Raw genomic sequence first — 18,898 nt, 5'->3', positions numbered from 1 at the left:
AAGAACTCTTAGTCTGATCGTGGTTTCAAGCATTGCCTTCAAGTGAGAATATAGGAATCACATTCAATCTTATACCACTACTTATAATGGGCTCGTTACACAGCACAATAATGGAGATTCAGTGATACATAACAAGCTCATTAACACAAATGAAGCCTACAGCAGAGAACATTATGAATCTGTTTCGACCTGTAGCGCTGTGTAGAGGTGCCGTGTTATAGGCCTTGAACAATAACATCCAGTCATTACTCATCACCTAATAAGATGTCTCACTTATTATGTACTTGCAGGCAAGATAATACATTCAGTGGGTGTACAAGGAATGTGGACCAATTGTCCGACAACACCAATTTAATACTTTTAAGCCATTTAGTTTCATAATAACCGCTCAGATAATAATGCAATAATGGATGCAAGATAAGTTAATATTTGGAAAGAGGATTCGTTCTTATTAGGTCCTGCTTTTCATCGGCACAACTTTGAATTTATTCAGTCAACTTTTCTATTTATTTAATTGTTTTATTAATGAAATTGTAGGCATGACAGGTTGTAATTGAGCTAGGCATTGTCATTTAATACCAGCTGCAACTTACACTTACACCTTTAATTTGTAGGACGTTTTTCTTTGAATTCTTTCTCCTACATTCAAATCACTGAATGCTTAAATCAATGTTACCTATTACTACATGAAATCGAGTGACAGGAGTGTAAAGTACACAGATGCTAAACCAGCTGTTACAAAGCCGGGGAAAACATCACTGGGATGTGTGTGAGTGTGTGTGTGTGTGTCATTACATCCACCAACCTGAATATCAATGAGTTCCTCGGCCATCCATGCAGTTAATTATGAGTTTATATCCTCACAGGGGACATATGTTATCTAGAACACTAAAACAAACACAACTTTAATGGGTTCTATGATAAATCATGATAACATAGAGAAAATTAAGTAAACGTAACATACTAATAAATCAAGAATCCACAGGTTGCTTACAGTACATCTGGTCGCAAGAAACCAGGGCCCTCAGTCTTCAAAGCAGTACCCTTCTTACTTAAAAGCGACAATGTATTTATTTATATTCAATAAAGGTGTGAACAAAAATATTATCAAAGGTAAAACTGTTAAATAAAGGGTTGTATGTACCTCACACAACAACAGTTAAGTGCATTTATTGAGTATAAGGTAGTAAAAACTACAATACGCTTACCAGCCCTCCCAACTTTCAGCATTCCCTGTTATATATTATCTTTGCAACAGGAAACCTTTCTAAAATACATTTTAAAGAAGTGCAGAGCGAGGTAACCTGAAGTCCGATTGATTCACAAGTTATTTGAACTTTATATAAGTGTAGTACGATTAGCCTCTTTTCACCTGGTTGAGCCTTTTTGCAGCCGGTGCATGTTCAAAATCTGACCCTTGGCCTTTTGCTGCATGTCATCCTCTCCGTCTCCCCCTTGCTTTAAAGAAACACATCATTCTGGTGTCCCTTTAAGTTAATTATCTGTTCCAATTGACTTTGGATTAGAAAGGCCCTGCCTCCTTGTGCAGTAGGTTGCTTGCGCCATAATCCCAGATTACAGAATTGTGAGGTAGCGGGCTAGCACAGTACAACACTGTGTGAAAGTAACGTACTTTATCCACTGTACCTTAATTTTTCTAAGGTTCTGATCAAAATTATTTCCTTTTTTAAATTGTTTTACTTTTTTATGTTTGTTCTCTTTGCTGATGTGTATCTACATTATCCAGAACCGTGTCCAACACTTATCCTTGTGAGTGTGCGTCTGTGTGGTTGTGTGTCTGCCATAAGCTCTACTTAGCGTGAGCTTTGAAAGTGGATTCTGCTGAGCAGGTTTCACCTGGAGGAAGAGGAGGACAAGTGCAGGACTGAAGGCTCATATCCTTTCCTTAAAAATGGCAACCACACGGACGTGTTTCTGCTTGTAGAGATGTAGTCAATCATCAGGTATAGCGTTTCCAAGCTCTGGAAAATCTTTGGGATTTGTTTCTCATGTGTTTATTGTGACAAAAAGAGAACTGTTGGATGACTGTTGCTCTCAAGGCCTTGTAGTGCTGCTCATGGCAACATGGTGACACACAGCAGTGCTGGAATATCTCCTATTTGGAGCATCAGGGGGGATTTTTAAGTGTCACGAGGCCAAGGAATCATCAAGATGGTGCAGCTGGAGCAGCTACTGAGGGTAGGTGATTTCAAATCCTAATGACATTGATGCACACCATTGTTGTATAAACCCAACAGCCACAATGCATTCAATACCTTGAAGCTATAATGTTGACAGCCATTGAGATGGTTTAAATCTAGCTGCTCTCCTGGAAGATATTAATAATAATGACACAATACTAATGGACTGTCTTGGAAAACCAACTCACAGACATGTAATCATATCAAATAGTTGTTATGTGGCTTTGCATAAAGAAGGGTTTGCAGGACGGGTGTTACTAGATGTTTGTGTTGAACAGGTACGTTTTGGGGCTAATTTGACCCATAAAACTTGAGATACTGCCCCTTGCTTCACATTCATTTTTAAGAGTCTAGTTAACATAATATTTTCTCATACATATTGCAACCCTATCTTTGTCTTTGGTACTCAATGTGAAGGTGTCTCTTTTTTTAATTTTAGTTAATATCATCACAGCTATTTTTATTTTATTTTGTCCGTACTATATAGACTATCATCACTTCTAATGACCATTTTAACCAAAGACATGGACATGTGTTGAGCAATAAAAACAGCAATATGCCTTTTGAAATAATTACGGTATCATTGACCTTTATACATTTGATTTGGCATCACATATAGGCCAAGTTGTGACACTGTATGATAGTTGTTTACAGCTTAAATTAGACCCATGTGTCAGAAAACATCACTACTTACACTTACTGCCAGATTATAACCACCTGTGTTTATCCCCACACACGTAATGTAGGAGTTGATATTGTAGACGTGGGACCCCAAAGTTGCTGTGTAGACTAAAGATAAAAAATTGTTCCTGAATATTCTTGAATTTTTGGGAATTAGAAGAAGAATTATTATACTACTTCAGGGTAGAGACCTTTTTATATGATTGATTATGATTATATGATGGAATAGATAGAGATATTGTTTTTTTGTACAGTTCATTTTATTTGTTGGTAAATCTCACATTCATAAAAGATGGACTGTATCCAAACCAAGTTTCAGACAAACAGCAACATGGCACCATTAATCAAAAACATTATTTTACGAATACGTTATTTGAAACATCACCTTTAGCTTTTTTCCCTTTCTTTATTTTGTATGTGTAGCCTACCCGTGGACCCCTGACATAATATATGATGTTCATGATATTTACTTGAATAGGCTAAATAAGATTGAAAACGTGTGTTGTGTAAATAAAAACAAAACAACATTTCTATGAAAGACATTCTTTTCTGTTCAATCACAAACATGTATATTGTAAACGGATCACACACTAACACTTCTCCGAGTCTGGTGTGGCGTCGTGACACACTAAAACGATTGAAGGACTATGCTTATGAACAAAACATTTTCACTTTATTAGACTTTTAAAATGTACAATAACCACCATAAATATAACGTTTAGCCACCTGTAGCTTGTTATATTGGGTGCTGTGTCTTCTTCCAGCCACAGGGAGGGGGTGCTAGCTTATTTTTAGCGGTCTCAGGCTTCAGTTTTGAACTCCTTCTGTCTCAAGCGCGTGCTCTCTGTGTGAGTCTCGACAGGTGCGCAAACATTTGGTCGGATATTTGCTTCTACAAGTTAAACGAGGTAACTAACAATTATACTGTTGTTGCTAAAGTCTATTTAAAAGAGCAACAGAAAGGTGTATTTTTTACGCTTGGTCGTCAGGTGTTTGTAGAAGATACATTTGCGTCAGCTGTGGTAGCAGGTAGGCTTTTAACACTTTTGTATTGCTTTTTTTGGTCAAAGCGTTGCTTATTTAACACGTTAACTGACTTTAAGTGAATTATGATTAGGCTAAACGGGTTGAATGTGTATTTAAACTGCAGGGGGTAGCACTAGGAAATATTTTACTGAAACAAACGCTCTTGTGTTCTTATGTCCGTGAGGAAACTCGTGCTTTAATTAGCTGCTTCGCACACCTGGAGCCAAAGTATGTGATGTTTTAATTTTAATTTGGTAAAATGGATGAATATTTTTACATTAAAAAGGCAAGATTGAAATCTCAAACCTATTTGCATGGAAAAAGTACCTTTTTTTTATTGGAATCTCACTTTTTTTTTTTTCTCCCCATTTTTATTGAGCTGCGTTATAATTTGATTTCGCTTTCTCTTTACTTTCCACTCATCCTTTGTTCAGTCCTTTCCTCCTACGTTTTAAGTTTCTCAACACAAGAATCACCGTCTATGATGGCCATACCATTTTGGAAGTATTATTAACTATTTGGCCTTGGATGGCTGCGTGTATCATTACACAGCTGTGATTTATATTGGGCTACTCATTCTGTTGATCTAACATATTCCCAATTCTCTGTATGTACATGATTTTTCTTTCTTACACTGCAGCTTAACCAGCTAGTTTCCTACCTCTAAACTTTGATTACCTGTTTTCATTCTTTTTAATGCAAAAAACTGCAAAAGAAAATGCTGTTTTTTTAGCCTTTCAAATGTGGAGATGCCCTGCTTTTTTATTTGATCATATTAGACTGAATATCCTTTGGGCTGACAGACAACCTTGGATGTTGAGAATCAGTGATGGAAACTTTACAATAAATAATTACATAGTTTTATGGACCAATTCATTAAGCTCAATAAAATAATGATGATAATTATCCATAAAACAAATGAAATGTTTGTTTTAAGCATTAATTTGCATGCAGTAAAACACATATGTTCTGCTTGTCACTCCTCAGACTTCAGCCTCTCCTCTAGCCAGGAAGCAAGCACTGCATCCCTGCCATCCGCAGCATGGACTATTACACGCCCCAGCCAAATCGTCGCCACAATCCCGTGGACAGCATATGCCGCAAACTGCAGACCATTCAGTGGCGCGGTGACCGAGAGCCCAATTCACCTTTCCAGATTCCCAAACTATCCTCTAACAATTACTACAGTCCGCAGAGTGGCCTCAGGCACAACCTGGAAAGCATCCTGAAGAAAGGAACTATCCACAGAGATGAGGGGGAGAGGGGGAAGGGGAGAGGGATGGCTACTGCTGCAGCTTCCCAGAGGAGCAACATGGGTTCCTCCATCCCTCGGCCCACATCTTCCACCCCTGCATGCAATCCCCCCACACCAACTAATGTCACATACACTATCACTAGCAATCTGGGTGAGAGGAGAGGTGCAGAAGGCAGTGATAGAAGACGAATCAAGACATGGCAGGGGTATTGTTCCACGCCCACAGGCCAATCCAAAGATTCCCCTTACTTTACATTCACACCGGGAAACAAGACGGTGCAGCCCGAGAGCGAGAACCAGAGCAGGAGCCCACCTCTGTGTCGTACCTTCATCCAAAACCAAAGCACACTTTCCTACAACCTCAACTTCTGCTCAGCGGACCGAGCAAATTCCACAGAGTGTGAGCTGCCTTACCCAGCTCTGGTTGTGAAACGGCTGTCCATGGGAGATGAAGGTAGGGGGGAGCAGATGCTTAACAACTACGATGTGCAGGTTTATTTAGAAGCGCACACAAAACACCTTGTGAAAATTTGTTCATGACCTTGGACCCTAAAGCTTAATGCTACATCCATCAACAAATGCAGTTTGTGTGTTTTCTAAACAAACTACATGTAAAAAAGTAAGATTCAATTAATGCATGGACGAGGCTTTTAAGTGGAGATTCATTTTAACTTCAATTCAGCTTGCTGTGTAATTTTGGCACCAAATATGCTTGAAAAAGTATTGATAAGGGCCAGTTCTGAAGTATATTCAGGAATGATCTAGTTTAAAACCTACAATATTTCAGTGTAATGCTTACAAGTTCCATGTCTCTTCATTTCAAATGTGTTTAATCATGCAGCCTGAAACAAAACCTGAAGTCATTGGCAAAACAAGGGTTAATGGGACGTCCAGTGGCTGGTTCTTAAATTCCGAGTCTGTATTTGCACTTGAGTATTTAGTGATTCGGGCTATCACACTTGAATAACCGCTGGGTCTTTACACAAAGTGTGTCATGTGCTTGCTTTGCTCTGCATCTCAAATCACTGTGTTTATGTGTGTGTTTGATACTCAGGAACATCAGCTGCCTCTGAAAACAAGGAGAATATGGCAGAAATTAGCTTGATCTGTGAGGAGAATTTGCTCGATACCATCTTCCATGCCTGTGACACCCAGCGCCGAGGTACGCACTCACTCATACACAACACAAAGGCACACACTCATTAATGCTTGGGTCATGATTTTCCAGCTAAAAGAATAGAGCATCTGATGACAAATAATAACTTGTCATTGAGTGTAGTGTTGCAGTGTATTTTACTGTTAAGAGGACGGAAGAAATTCCCACTCACAGTATCGCCATTGTCCGTGTCTTCCTCTTGTGCCTGCTAGCAGAAGCAACACAATATGTTCCTTGTGTTTAAACACCCCTTAAGTTTTCTCATCACTCCAGACCGTTTTTTTAGTATTTGAATGCTTCTCTTAAGTGAACCGTCATGTGAAGTTGCAGTATGGGACGTGGTGTCTTTTGAAGAAGTACAGAAAATGTGGTAACTTTTTATTTCTAATGCCTTATTTTTAGGATTTTTGAAGCGGAAGATTTGTCCTTCTCCTCTTACGTCTGCATGTGATTGCATCTTTAGTTGCTCTCTCGTCTGTTGTGTGCTCTTGAGATAATAAGTCTCTCTTTTGCTTTCATTGCAGCTACTTCACTGATCGTTGGGTATATTTCATGTTCAAAACATTTCTCTAGAATAATGTTCAAATGGAATAACATCCAAAAATCATGTCATGATTGCATAGTTTAATCCCACTTAAGCTGTTAAAGTTTCACATTTCTGTTTAGCTTTGTGTGTTTTGGGCAAAAGTACCACATGTAAACATTTGGAAATAATGACTGGTGTAAGTGATGTATACATACATGCCAGTGAAAAACGGTATTTGGGAAGTAGAAAGATTTCATAATTCAATGCGTTTTTCTTGAAGGAAGGAAAACTACTCCACTGTTTATACTACTGCTGTGAGAACAGTGTGAAGGCTCAGACTTAAAAAAATAAATAAGTGAATTCAGGATAGAGATGAGTAAAACCTACTGTGAAAAATGATCGTTATTCTTCTGCTTCCATGGTTACTGCTGCCCTCAACTATACCCAAACAAAGGCAAACTGATTGAGCAGTCCATTGTAAAAAGAAATAACCAACCCTATTTAAAATGATCCAAGATGTGTGTCTGTATTCCTGTCTTCTTCCAGGTAAAGTGTACGTCTCTCACATCGTGGACTTCCTGCGGCACACCACCAGCCGCAGCTCAGGAGACAGCGGACTGGAAGATCTTTGCAACATGCTCGATCCAGAACACAAGGACGTCTCCATCGACCTGGACACGTACCACGCTGTCATGAAGGAGTGGATTGATGACTGCCGCAACAACGGGTACTGAGAAGCAGACATTTGAAATGAAAGCCTTTATTCAAAAATATTGATACCCTAGGCATATGATTTTTTTAAATTTTGAAATGAGGAGGTAGCTTGATGAGGGGATGTTTTGGAATGTGAAGTCAAGATGTTGTAAGAATTGATCATATCAGGCAGTACTTTTGCTGTAGCTACAGCACATGCTGTGACCCTCCTCTGGATAAGTTGTTGAATAAGAAGCTATCTTAAAACCACATTTCAACAGTTTAAGTCCAGATTTCCCTTTTTTCTTTTAGAGAAAAACACATTTTTTTAACTAATTATCTGATCAAAATCTGAACTATGATTTGAAAGACCGTTTAATGTTTGCTCTTTTCTAAACATTTGTAGTTGCAGAGTTTCTATTCCCTTCAACACGGTATGGAAAGGCAAAGACAGCTTGCACCAGCTTTAGCAGTCCTGTGCTTTCCTTTTTAGTCTTTCACAGAGGCGCTTTGAGTTACGCAAGTAAATACTGAGTAGGTGGGTTATGCATCAGATGAGAGATTGCTGGTGAGAAAGATCCCCCCTTAGTTTCCGCTGTGTGCATCATCTTTTCACATGCCGTCTTTTGTCCGAGAAGCAGTTCTGCGTCATAATCCAGTGGCCCCTGCACTCTGTCAGGTCTATGCATGTGGTCTAATGCTATGACTCACTATGGATACAAATTAAGTCAAAAAACATCATTATATATACTATTTTTATTTATCTGCTGTACATGTGGTTTCATTTTGACAAACCTGAGTAAGATTTTGCATTACGTGCCTGATGTGTGGGCTGCATATAAGCTGAAGGTCTTAATGGGCTGTAACTGCTATGATAGCGGCCCTATGTTTGTGATGATTCATCTTGTTACGGACTGGCCGCAGGGTGTTCACTGTTGGTGAAGACATGCTTACATATGCATATAAAGTGGCTTCTCATACACTAGTATAACTGTCAAATGTGTAAGGGCTGTGCTCGAGCACTCTTTCATACAGTCTGTGGTTCCAGACAACAGGAAGCTGAGCTTACCTTACTGTTTTCAGTGCTCAACGAGCCAGGTACCAACATTTAAACAGCTCAATACATCATATCACATGTGTTTACCAAAGGTAACAGCAAAGTGCATGACTGCCAAATCCTATAAACAGATTGTGATAACAATCCTGCACATTTTTCTCTGTTGGATCTCAGGGAAGACACATCAGATGATGTCACTCAGGAGGACTCTGTCAAACTCAGAGACAGCCTGTCAGGTGGGTGTGCATCTAATCACTCGTATGTTTGCTTTCTCCCATGTTTTTGTATTTTGCATCAATCTAATTTCAGTGATGCCTGGTTATCTTTCTTGGATCTGTTTAGCCAAGAGGTCCATGTTGCTCAATATCACTTCGGGAAGCTTGGAGGCCTTTGGAGGGGAGGCGTCCAGAGCAGAATTGTGGGTAATGTGTGTGAATTAGTGTGAGAATGTCGACGTTGGTGTAAATATGAGATACTATTATTTATATTTATGACAACTGCTGCCTGCCCTTGATCTATAAAATGGAATATAATCTAAATATATAAATCAAATAATACATATTTGAAAGGACAAATGCCACTAGTGAGATGAAGAAACACTTTTATTCATACTTTATATATTCTCTTGTAGTTTGAGTGAACTGAGCCTTTTTGAAAATGAAATGTTGAAATATTTTTACACTAAAGCCACTTCAGTACCATTACTTGTATGTTCAATCCAAGAATGTTGTATTATTAGTCTTTCTGTTGCCTTATTTTATATTTTGTTAAGTGTTTAGATGAGCTTGCAGTTTTAACACCACTGCAAATAATATTGCATTGGAGAAAAAAAAGGAAATTCCTCATAATTCACTTGACACGGAACAGAAGTTAATATTGTGACTCTCCAGAGGATACGACATTTGGACTTTTTGTTGAAATTGAATCAATTAGTTACTGCTGCTGTGCCATGTGTATAAATCGTGCATGTGGTGGGCCCTATTTTTACCTATGCCCATTTGGTGTGTCTCTCCCCAGTGAGACATCAGAGCTGGTGTATTGTGTTGCCGACCTTCAGATGAGCAACCAAAAGTTCCAGGAGGAGGTGAAGAAGATGAAGCAGGTAGTGGAGAGCATGGAGGACAGCAACCAGAAGCTGGCAGAGGAAAACGAGGACCTACGCAGTCAGGCCAGGGTGTAAGATGTACTTTTATATGCAAAGGCACGGCAGATGTTAATTAAAAGCCCGCTGTGGGTTATTGACTTTTTACCTGTTTGACTTCTTGCACAGTAACCAGCAGCTGGCCCAGAAGGAGAAGATGCTGAAGGACGAGGTGGAGGAGATGAAGGCCACTCTAAACTATACGGAGGAAGGCAGAGCTCGTGCCTCCGCCCATAGCAAACATGTGGTCAGTCAAAAAGAGGATACATAAAAATGCATTTTGCTTCCATGCTTGGGTAAATACAGATAGCATGTGTGTTGTTTTCTCACAAGGGTTTCATCTGAAGTGTACTGCATTGCATTGCATTGCAGACCAAAAGTTAGGCATTTACTGTTATCCCTATTTGGATGAAAAATGAGTGGTTCAATGTTGCTTCTGAAGCTGGAATATAAAGACATGTTCTGCAACAGAATGAATGAAGGTTAACATCAGACATGTATTATTCAATTCAGAAAGTGTGTCACTAGTACAGACATTATGCAAGCTTTGAACAAGGCCCAGTCTCTTAGCCACAGTTCCCACTCTTCAATAAAGTCCATATCTCAGATAACCTTTAGTCCAAAATTAACACTTGGAAAAAACACATTTTAAAAAGGGAGCGTTCCTTTTTTGAGCGGCATAATGTACTCTGGTAAAAACTGGATCTTTTGTTATGTCGGAGCACTGTTGAAACATCCAGTTTGGGTATTCAGGCAGACCCTCTTACTAATGTTCAACTCAAGCCTTTAGAATGTAATATCACAGCAGATTTAGGACTCAGTATGCATTTCCATAGTAGCTATTGATTGTTCTTTTTTTGTTTCCAGGAGAGGGAGAACCAGAGTCTCATTGCCAGTATTGCGTCTCTTCAGGAAGAGGTACTTTACTGTCCAAAGAGGACTATTGTACACAGTGAAATCAATAACCTGCTTCACAGTACTTCCATAGATAGCCTGTTAGTATTTAAAAAAGAATAAGTGACCTAACTCCCCTTTGATGGCTCCCCAGAACTTCAGGGTCACCGTGGAGACAGAAGAGCTTCAGAGGAGGATAACCGAGCTGCGTGACATTAACACTAACCTTCAGGTAGCTTTTTACCCTCAGTTACAATTTGTGGATTTGTCTCTGCAATATAACAGCTCTACTAGGCATTTTCGTTTTCCTCTGTGTCATTCTCCTGTTCTTACTTTCTCAGCCTTCAACCATCTTGAATGTTTTCCGTCTTCCGTCCTCGCAGAACAACCTTCACATTTTGAATTTGTCTGGGACACATATGCGTCCATCTTGCTACCACTTCACTGTGCCTTCTTCGTGTGTTTTATGTGACTTCGTTTTCTTGTCCTCAGGTGCAAATTCACTCTTTTGATGCGGTTGTAAGTGAAAAGGAAGCTGTGATAGCAGAGGTCAGTGCCTTCTGTATTATCATCCAATCTCGTCATCATGTTATCCTAATATTTCTTGAATCCCTTCAGCAAACACTGGTTCGGTGCAAAAACCTACCAATTGGTGGTTCTCATTTCTGTTTCTTTGAAAAGATCCTGAACTCATCTTGTGTTTTTTACCATCCTTTTACAGAAGAGCAGACAGATAGATGAGCTGAAGTCCACAGTGGAAGAATACTCGTCCATCACAGAGGTCAGTGTGTTGAACCTCACATCATATCATTATTTCAGTTTCCTACATCAGCAGCCCCGACTGGTTTGTCTTTGATGCTCTTGAACTGCTTTCCCTTGTCTCGAATGTCTCTTCTTGCTTTTAACTCATGCCAATGAACTTATTTTATGTTCTCCTTATGAACCATTAGGTCTACTTTCACCAGTTTTTATAAGGCATGCCTGTACAGAAATACAGGCGTTAATTCCCTGATTTCCATTGTGGAGCAACAGAAAATGAGATTCAAAAGAGTTGCAGATAAAAGCTCAGCATAATTCTTAATTAAAAAAAAGTAACACTTTAATAATATTAGAAATGTTAACCTAGTATTGATTTTATTTAACAACATGTTTATAAAAGTGTTGGGAAATGCTAAAGAAAATTCCAAAGCCAACTGTAGTAATCCAGCAAATAATCACCGCCTACTGTAAACGTGTTTCTCCGCTGCGTCCTATGTGTTGTTACTCAGCACGTGTACGAATGGAACACCTGCTTTCACACACACGGGTCTTGTATTGGACAGATGTGTGGTAGTAGAGAAGTGTTCGGAACTTAGTTTACCTCCTTAAAACCAACAGGGTTTGTACTGAGTTATTCTGGCTTCTCTGTTGTTGATTCCAGCTGCTGAGGTCACACAAGAGCAAGCTGGAGAGCCAGATGCAGATGATGCAACCAGACATATCCGGGTAAGTGAACTGAGCATAACCCGGGAGTGAAGGGTCTGAGGTATTTACGGTTGAGGGACAACTAAGGGAAAAGACATGGTTGGAATACATTCTTCTCCAGGAATCTATGGAACGGTGCCTTAAACTGTGTCTTACAAAAAATGCAAATCTATGTTTGCACCCAACTTCTCTCCACAGGGCGGGTCTGTCCCTGTCGGTGGCCTACAGGTTGAACCAGAGCACCTCAGGATCCCTGCAGACAGAACTGGCTCTGGCTCAGTCACCACTGGAGGTCAGCACTCCCTAACTCTGTCTGCCCTTGCATTTGATCACCTGGTCTTTACATTTTTTTAGAATTCATGGCGGCTACTTCTCTGGGACATCTTTCGCATATCAGTCAAAATGAAGCCACATGTAAACTTGAATAAACCCAGCATTCACACCGCTTTATTTACAACATTATGAAATCCCAGTTAATTGTGCCCTTAGTCCCAGCTGGACTTCTGGGAAGTGCATGCCTTGTGGCAAGTGATTAATCCTCTAAGATTTCTTTTTCCCCACAGCTATAAGGTTTCTCTCAAATGACACACAATACAAAGCACTGTGTGAACATCAGATGCAGTTTGTACGTGCTGTTTGCTGGTCACACTCTAGCTTCTCAGTTATAAGTAGACTTAGTTCAACCGTTTTTAAATCTCTTTTGCTCATTTCTGTAAATATGTTGCTATCTCATGCAGGCCCATCATGGAGTTGACCTTTTGTCCACCACCATGAGTTCCCCGCTGGATGAGACACTGGACAGGGAGGTGCTGCTGATGCTGCAGGGACCCAACCCTGAACACATGGCTCGGGAGTTCAAGAACCTCATAAAAAAACTGGTAACTTAATCTGATGTGAATGTGTGTGAAGGGGTGACTTGGGTAGAGAATTTGAAGCCATGAAACAATTCCATCTTGTGTTTAATATGTTTTGTTGGACTTTTGTGACTGTAAATGTGTCTCTGCTTCACTCAGCATGGCATCAGCTGACTTTTAATAACTATGGCTAAAGAATTTTGTTAAAGTTCAGATTTGAAATACCAATTATCAACCTTTTTGCAGGGCAATTAAAAATGTTTAAGGCTTGACTTAAAAACTAAACACTGAAGAGGCCCTATTTTGCTTTTTGGGGTTTTCCCTTTCCAATAGTGTGTTTTTCTACATAGGTTTTTGTGCATGTTAATGGTCTGCAAAGGCTAAAATCCAAAAGTTTGTTTCTCTCCCACACTGTTGTGCATGAAAGGATGTAAACGTGTCACAGCAAAGGCAGAAAATACAAATATGAACCAGAAAATGAGCATCATAGGGCCCCTTTTAAGAACCACCTAGTTAAACTAGTTTAGGCTCTAAAATAAGCTTAAAAGAGTCCGGAAAGTGTAATGAAACAGGCCTATATTTGAATTCTGGACTTCATCCATTTTAGAAAGTATGTTTCTAACAACATGATTTCTCTTGATGTATCTCAGAAAAGGAATTTCAGAGAAGAAACCGACTCAGTCTTTTGTACAACTAGAGGCTTGTTGGACAACTGCGCACAGCCAGCGGGCGACACGGACACTGTTCTGCAGGTCAGATACACTTCCACAGACAAGTGTAAATTGTGTGGTCAGTGTCAGCCTACTGCAATTGATGCAAGCTTAAGATAACAAAAGTTGCAGGTTCATAATGTACTGCTGTGTCGGTGCATGTGAACTCCCCATCTTTGCATTTCAGATCTGAAAAATGCCGTCTCCATCTTCCTCTCCCTCTACCTGTATCATTTGTTTCTCTCTTTCCACTCTCTTCTCTCTTTCCCACCCACTATCTCTCAACTCTGGAGATTTCACACTTATGTAACTCTCCAACAGGCCCCATCCAAGCAGTGTTGTTAGTCAGTGTGTTGTACCATGAACACAACCCACTCCCCTCCTCCCTCACTCCAACTTTCTCTATCTCTCAGTCTCTCTCTTTCTCTCCCCCCTCCTGCATTGTGGCCACTCTGCATTCATTAGCCACGTACTGGCATACAGCAGTAAACATAGCAAATGAGACAGAAATCATTAGCGGAGCTCCAGTACCCGTCGGTCTTCTGTGGGTTGTATGTTGTATTTTGTTTCAGTTAGTGGTGAAAACTTTTTACAAGTGTTAAAAACACCTTCTTGTTCAGGCCGTGCAGCTGACCCTTGGACTTTTGTTCCCGCAGAAGTTGCAGGCCGAGCTGGACGCAAAGAGGGAGGACTGGGCCCTCAGCCTGGACCAGCTGGCCCAGTACACAGACTCTCTGGAGAAGGAGCTGATCAAAATGGCCAGTAACATGAGGAGGTCCCGCACCGAGATCCTGCACCTTTCAGTCAGGTGAGCTAAGCTTTGTCGCTGGTCTCTCTGTGGATGTTGAAATTGGTTTAAGAGCAGAGGAAGGTAAGTGAGGTACCAGAGGAGGAGAGAAGAGAACTGATTGGCATTGAATCTCCTGCTGACTTATAAAAGACAACTTGTCCATATGGTAGGAAAGCCTTTCCTTGAGGAGGAGTCACTCCTGTGCTGCTGTGATCTCATTGGTTGATTAAACCCTAGTAGGCAGAGCTAAATAATTCATTTTCTGGCTAAGTAAGGTAATACTGACGCTACTGAAGAACAGGAATGAGTGAAAAAGCTTGAAGCTGATGAAATCTAGCAATCTAATTACTAACTTAAGAGATGACGTTGAGGCCATAATGAGACATCAAGGTTAGCCTAATTCTCTTAAAATCTGTCTCTATAAGCTGGTGAGGTTGACTGTGGGGCGTCCAAGATCTTAAATGCTAAATGATCATGATTACGGCACCAACTGAGGATTGTTTTCATTAATGATCTATCTGCTCTGTACTTGGTTTGATCTGTAAATGCCAGAAAATATCGAAAAGTCTAAAGTGATGTCTTTTTATTTGTTTTTAGACCCAAAACAAATCTATTCATTTTAATAGGATACTGAAACGAGAAAATAAGCAAATGTTACTTCAATTGTGTTTCAAAATAATTGCCAATTTATATTTTTGTCCCTGGAGTAATCATTGCAGCTCTAGTCCTCAATTGGTTTAGGAAACCAAGTTATTTTATGCTACCTATAGAAGAAGTCCGTATTTCTGAAACTCAACAGCACTTCAGACTTCTTTACGTCAGATCACTGGGCATCTCTCCTCTCCACTGCTCTGTCTCAGTTGGCCAGTCAGTTGTGCTGAGTGGGGGAAAGACCTGTCAATCATCCTGACCTCAATGACCCCAAAGGGCCCGCCTCACTAGGTATGAGTGTGTGCCAGCTCTTTTGCCGTTTGTGTGTGTGTGTTTCTGTTTGAGTGTGTGTGTTCATGGAGACGGCCATCCCCTTCTGATATATAACGGAGCTACTGAGGTACAGCATGAGACCAGGGAGGGGGAACTGGTCAAGCTGGATTCACTGGTGCTTAGTTGCCAGGGTGAACTTATTAAATACTGTTTGGGGGGAAAGAAAACCGCAGAGGGCTCATGAGTTGTCGCTCCTTCTCTGAACAGTGTGTCTTGTCTAACGCCCCAGAGTAAGACTGGACTACAGGTTCAGGGTTTTGTTGAAGGACATATTGGAGGTTCTGTGAGATTAGAGGGTCGGGCTGGGACTGGATCTAACCGTGAAGTGAAGAGACAGTTACCGGGCCAGTCGGAGAACTGGCGCTGGTCACCCTGGGCAACAGAATGGGACACTGCATGGGCCTGCGGATTGGGTACAGTATGTCCACTGTACTGTCTTCTAGGGTCTCTGTGCAGCCCATTCCCTCTGGACAGTTAAGAGACACTCTTTCCTCTACACTTTGTTTTAACTTACACTATTTTGTTTTGTTGCATGCAGGGTGCAGGAGCAGGAGAACCAGAAGCGGCAGCTTTGTGAGGAGCTGGAGCAGATAAAGACACCTCAGGACAGCAGAGAGGCCTCATGCCAGACACCTGCACCAGAGGAAGAGGTCAGAGAGGAAGGATTCTGGATTACAAGGCTTCAGTCTCTCTTATAAACAGCAGCATCCACATTTTGCAATTGGCAAAAGTTGTATTTAAATCTTAATCTGTATTCACTATACATTGTTTTTAGAACATTCAATGAACTTTACATGGTATGGGAGGTGAGGGAGTTTCAACTATACTTTTGTTGAAGGTTTACTGGCATGGTGGTATTAATCAAATCATTTGCAGCTCTGTTTTCGTATGTTTTTAATTTGGATATTGGTTTGCTTAGCGAGCAGTGAGAGCCCCCACTGTAATCAGACAGATGGAGTCTCTGATGGAGGAGATTTGAGTGCGAGTTGGCGGCTGAAGTGGACATGTGCACCCACACATACATGCAGAATGAGATGCGACCACACACCTACGCACTGCTTCTCGAACAAAATGCACCGACACGCGCTTCAACATTTCCATTACATCACTATTGTTTCACTGCAAATCACAACAAGTTTGGTGCTGAAATGGAAGGATACTGTTGCAAACAGTGACAGTTTTCTTTGACAAATAACGCGTTCTTACTGAAGTCGTTTATTCAGCTTAGCTCTGGATCAGGGACAAAACGCTTAAGAGATAGTCAGATTTGAGATTTTTCAGGAAACTACTTTTGTAAGTGTGTCCAGCACCTTTATGTGGTGTCTGTTGGAGATTGACTTTTTATTTTTCAAATATGCTCCTCAGCCTCCTAACCTTCAGTCCTTTTGTTGTTTTTGCTACAGTGGCATTCATAACGGTGGTGCTTTAGCAGGTTTTGGTGCATCTGTCTCTCTTTTTGTTAAGATCCTGCCTTTTCCTTCCTTTCTTTTTTCAGCCTGGAGATGACCTGGACTGGGACGAGGAGTTTGCCCTTCAAGACTTCCTGAAGAAAGATTTAGCAGAGAGGAACTGCAAAGAGCAGGGCGGGCGTACAGACAGAGGCGAGGAGGAGGATGGGGAAGAGAAGTGGACGGTGGTGGACACAGCTGGAGAGGGGGAAGTGAGGGACACCTCCACTCCTGTGTCTGCCCTCTCAGGGAAGACACTGCCTGGGAACGGAGCGGCAGGAGAGAGTCTTGGTAAGTGGGGCGAAAAGTTGGACACAAAAGCCATCAGCCAACATCTAATCAGTTCCACTTCCAAGCAACTATTCAAAATTATTTGTGGAGAAATCCTTAAAGTAAAACTTATACTGAATAGTGAAAAAAAAAGTGGATTCTTCATTGAGCCTTTTTAAATCCACTATCCACAGCTAGCTTTAAACTCACGAAGGCCAGCCAAATAGGGCTAAATATAGTTTAATGTTTTTGTAGCCCCATTCTGACTCCTACTCCCCTGTTCCTGGTTCTGGATCTAATTCAGGCAGAATGAGCCTCATGCAACAAGAATGTGAACTAATGCATCCTCAGTCTTCTTAGCATGAGAACATAAACCCACACTGTTCTCCACATTCCTAGCTATAGATCAGGCATGCGTACACTGAACATGCCTGTCATGTTTTTTTAACATGATTTATAAATATACACATTTACTACATGCATACATATATTCCAAAACGTGGTTATCATCTTTATGTTGATTTGGGTGTGTGAGAGAGACTGGATTATCCCCCTAGTAATCCATGGGAATCACAGGGCACTCAGCCACCCTTGAAGCACCAGCACAGTACACACACTCACCCACTGAAGGTGTGTGTATCCCTACAGTGGATACACACACTCTGAGGCCCTTGGCAGTAGACCCCTGCCTTCTATGGTTGCTGTGGCCCTGGTCTTATTAAGGTTGTGAGTGTGTGTCGACACAGTATGTGAAATCCTCTCTTCCTTAAGGTCCTTGTATGGCCAGGTGTACGACCGGTCTGAGGCCACAAAGTGAGCCCAGTAATCCGCCCCCCCCCATTCCACTGCCTGCATGAGCAGCTGGCAGGCAGAGAGAGAAAAATACAGTGTGAATGTGTTCATTAATGCCACCTTAGCCATGCATGGTATTTTAACCTCTTTGCCCCTCCCTAAACCTTGCATAATAGACAGTCTACCCTTTTATGGTCAAAGGTGGGGTTGCTTTTTGATGGATATTAACCCCTTTGAAAAGTGTTTAATGAACAGCATCTTTGTTTTGTCCTTTTTTAATCTACTCCTTCCTCCTTTCGTTGTTCCTAGTTCACATTTTATAATTGTCTTCTTCCTGTGTGTCTGTTACAGACTCTGCAGCCTGCACTGAGTCGGAGCAAGACCTGAACGTCCAGTCTGTGCAGGTAAATGAAATTGTGGCATTTTATTTCATGGGATCATGTTTAAGTATTTTTGCAATGCGTTTTGAGATTGTGCCTTTTTAATTAAATGTCTGTTTAATCCTTGATCTCTGAATTTTCATGAATGTTTTCCTGAATATTTTCTTAGAATAGAAATTGCCCTGAAGTAGTTCTGCAAGTTGAGTGTTGCTAAATGAAGGTCTGTTACTGTAATGGCTTCAAGGAAGAAATGACTCGTCTTAAGCCTGGCATCAATATTTTAATAAGAATCTTAAAAAGTACTTCCAAGCATCTTTAAATCCCTAGAAACCACATGCCCAAAATCATATGGGATGTTTTGCCTGTGATTATCAAAGGATGGCACCAGTTCTGACCTTGTGGAATCCCATGTATCTGTGGCATAGTGCAGTGATTACAAGTATATGTGAAAATGTCCTTGTTGAGGAATAAGGCATCTCTATTACTTAATAAAATGAACAATCTCAAACATAATAGGCCATGGTTGACTAAGAATCTCTTTATATATGACAGGAATGTTTAGCTGCCAGGTGTGTG

At 40.8% G+C, this 18,898-nt stretch overlaps 1 protein-coding gene across 7 annotated transcripts in view; it reads left to right on the top strand.

The window, feature by feature from the left end:
• Positions 1-1,655: 1,655 nt before the first annotated feature.
• lrmp (lymphoid-restricted membrane protein) overlaps positions 1,656-18,898 on the top strand; it is a 30,915-nt gene continuing 13,672 nt past the window's right edge. For 5 of the 7 annotated variants that reach the window (XR_010167772.1, XM_063905300.1, XM_063905298.1 and 2 more), the window contains exons 1-20: positions 3,682-3,790; positions 4,896-5,617; positions 6,218-6,325; positions 7,392-7,572; positions 8,770-8,831; positions 8,938-9,013; positions 9,613-9,771; positions 9,866-9,983; positions 10,604-10,654; positions 10,785-10,862; positions 11,123-11,179; positions 11,352-11,411; positions 12,051-12,115; positions 12,293-12,386; positions 12,832-12,972; positions 13,599-13,700; positions 14,315-14,466; positions 15,971-16,082; positions 16,928-17,171; positions 18,294-18,346. Coding sequence is in view for 6 of the 7 variants with exons in the window: in XM_063905300.1 (XP_063761370.1) it covers positions 4,951-5,617; positions 6,218-6,325; positions 7,392-7,572; positions 8,770-8,831; positions 8,938-9,013; positions 9,613-9,771; positions 9,866-9,983; positions 10,604-10,654; positions 10,785-10,862; positions 11,123-11,179; positions 11,352-11,411; positions 12,051-12,115; positions 12,293-12,386; positions 12,832-12,972; positions 13,599-13,700; positions 14,315-14,466; positions 15,971-16,082; positions 16,928-17,171; positions 18,294-18,346 (2,580 nt within the window). In the remaining variant the exon portion in view is untranslated. Of the gene's footprint in view, positions 2,200-3,681; positions 3,912-4,895; positions 5,618-6,217; positions 6,326-7,391; positions 7,573-8,769; positions 8,832-8,937; positions 9,014-9,612; positions 9,772-9,865; positions 9,984-10,603; positions 10,655-10,784; positions 10,863-11,122; positions 11,180-11,351; positions 11,412-12,050; positions 12,116-12,292; positions 12,387-12,831; positions 12,973-13,598; positions 13,701-14,314; positions 14,467-15,970; positions 16,083-16,927; positions 17,172-18,293; positions 18,347-18,898 lie in introns of those variants that run through there. The other 2 variants (XM_063905297.1, XM_063905296.1) reach the window with 2 other exon arrangements.

This window comes from Eleginops maclovinus, chromosome 17, assembly GCF_036324505.1.
Source record: "Eleginops maclovinus isolate JMC-PN-2008 ecotype Puerto Natales chromosome 17, JC_Emac_rtc_rv5, whole genome shotgun sequence".
Classification (NCBI taxonomy): Eukaryota; Metazoa; Chordata; class Actinopteri; order Perciformes; family Eleginopidae; genus Eleginops; species Eleginops maclovinus.
Note: the sequence above shows the minus strand (reverse complement) of the source record. Positions and strands in the feature narration are given on the sequence as shown.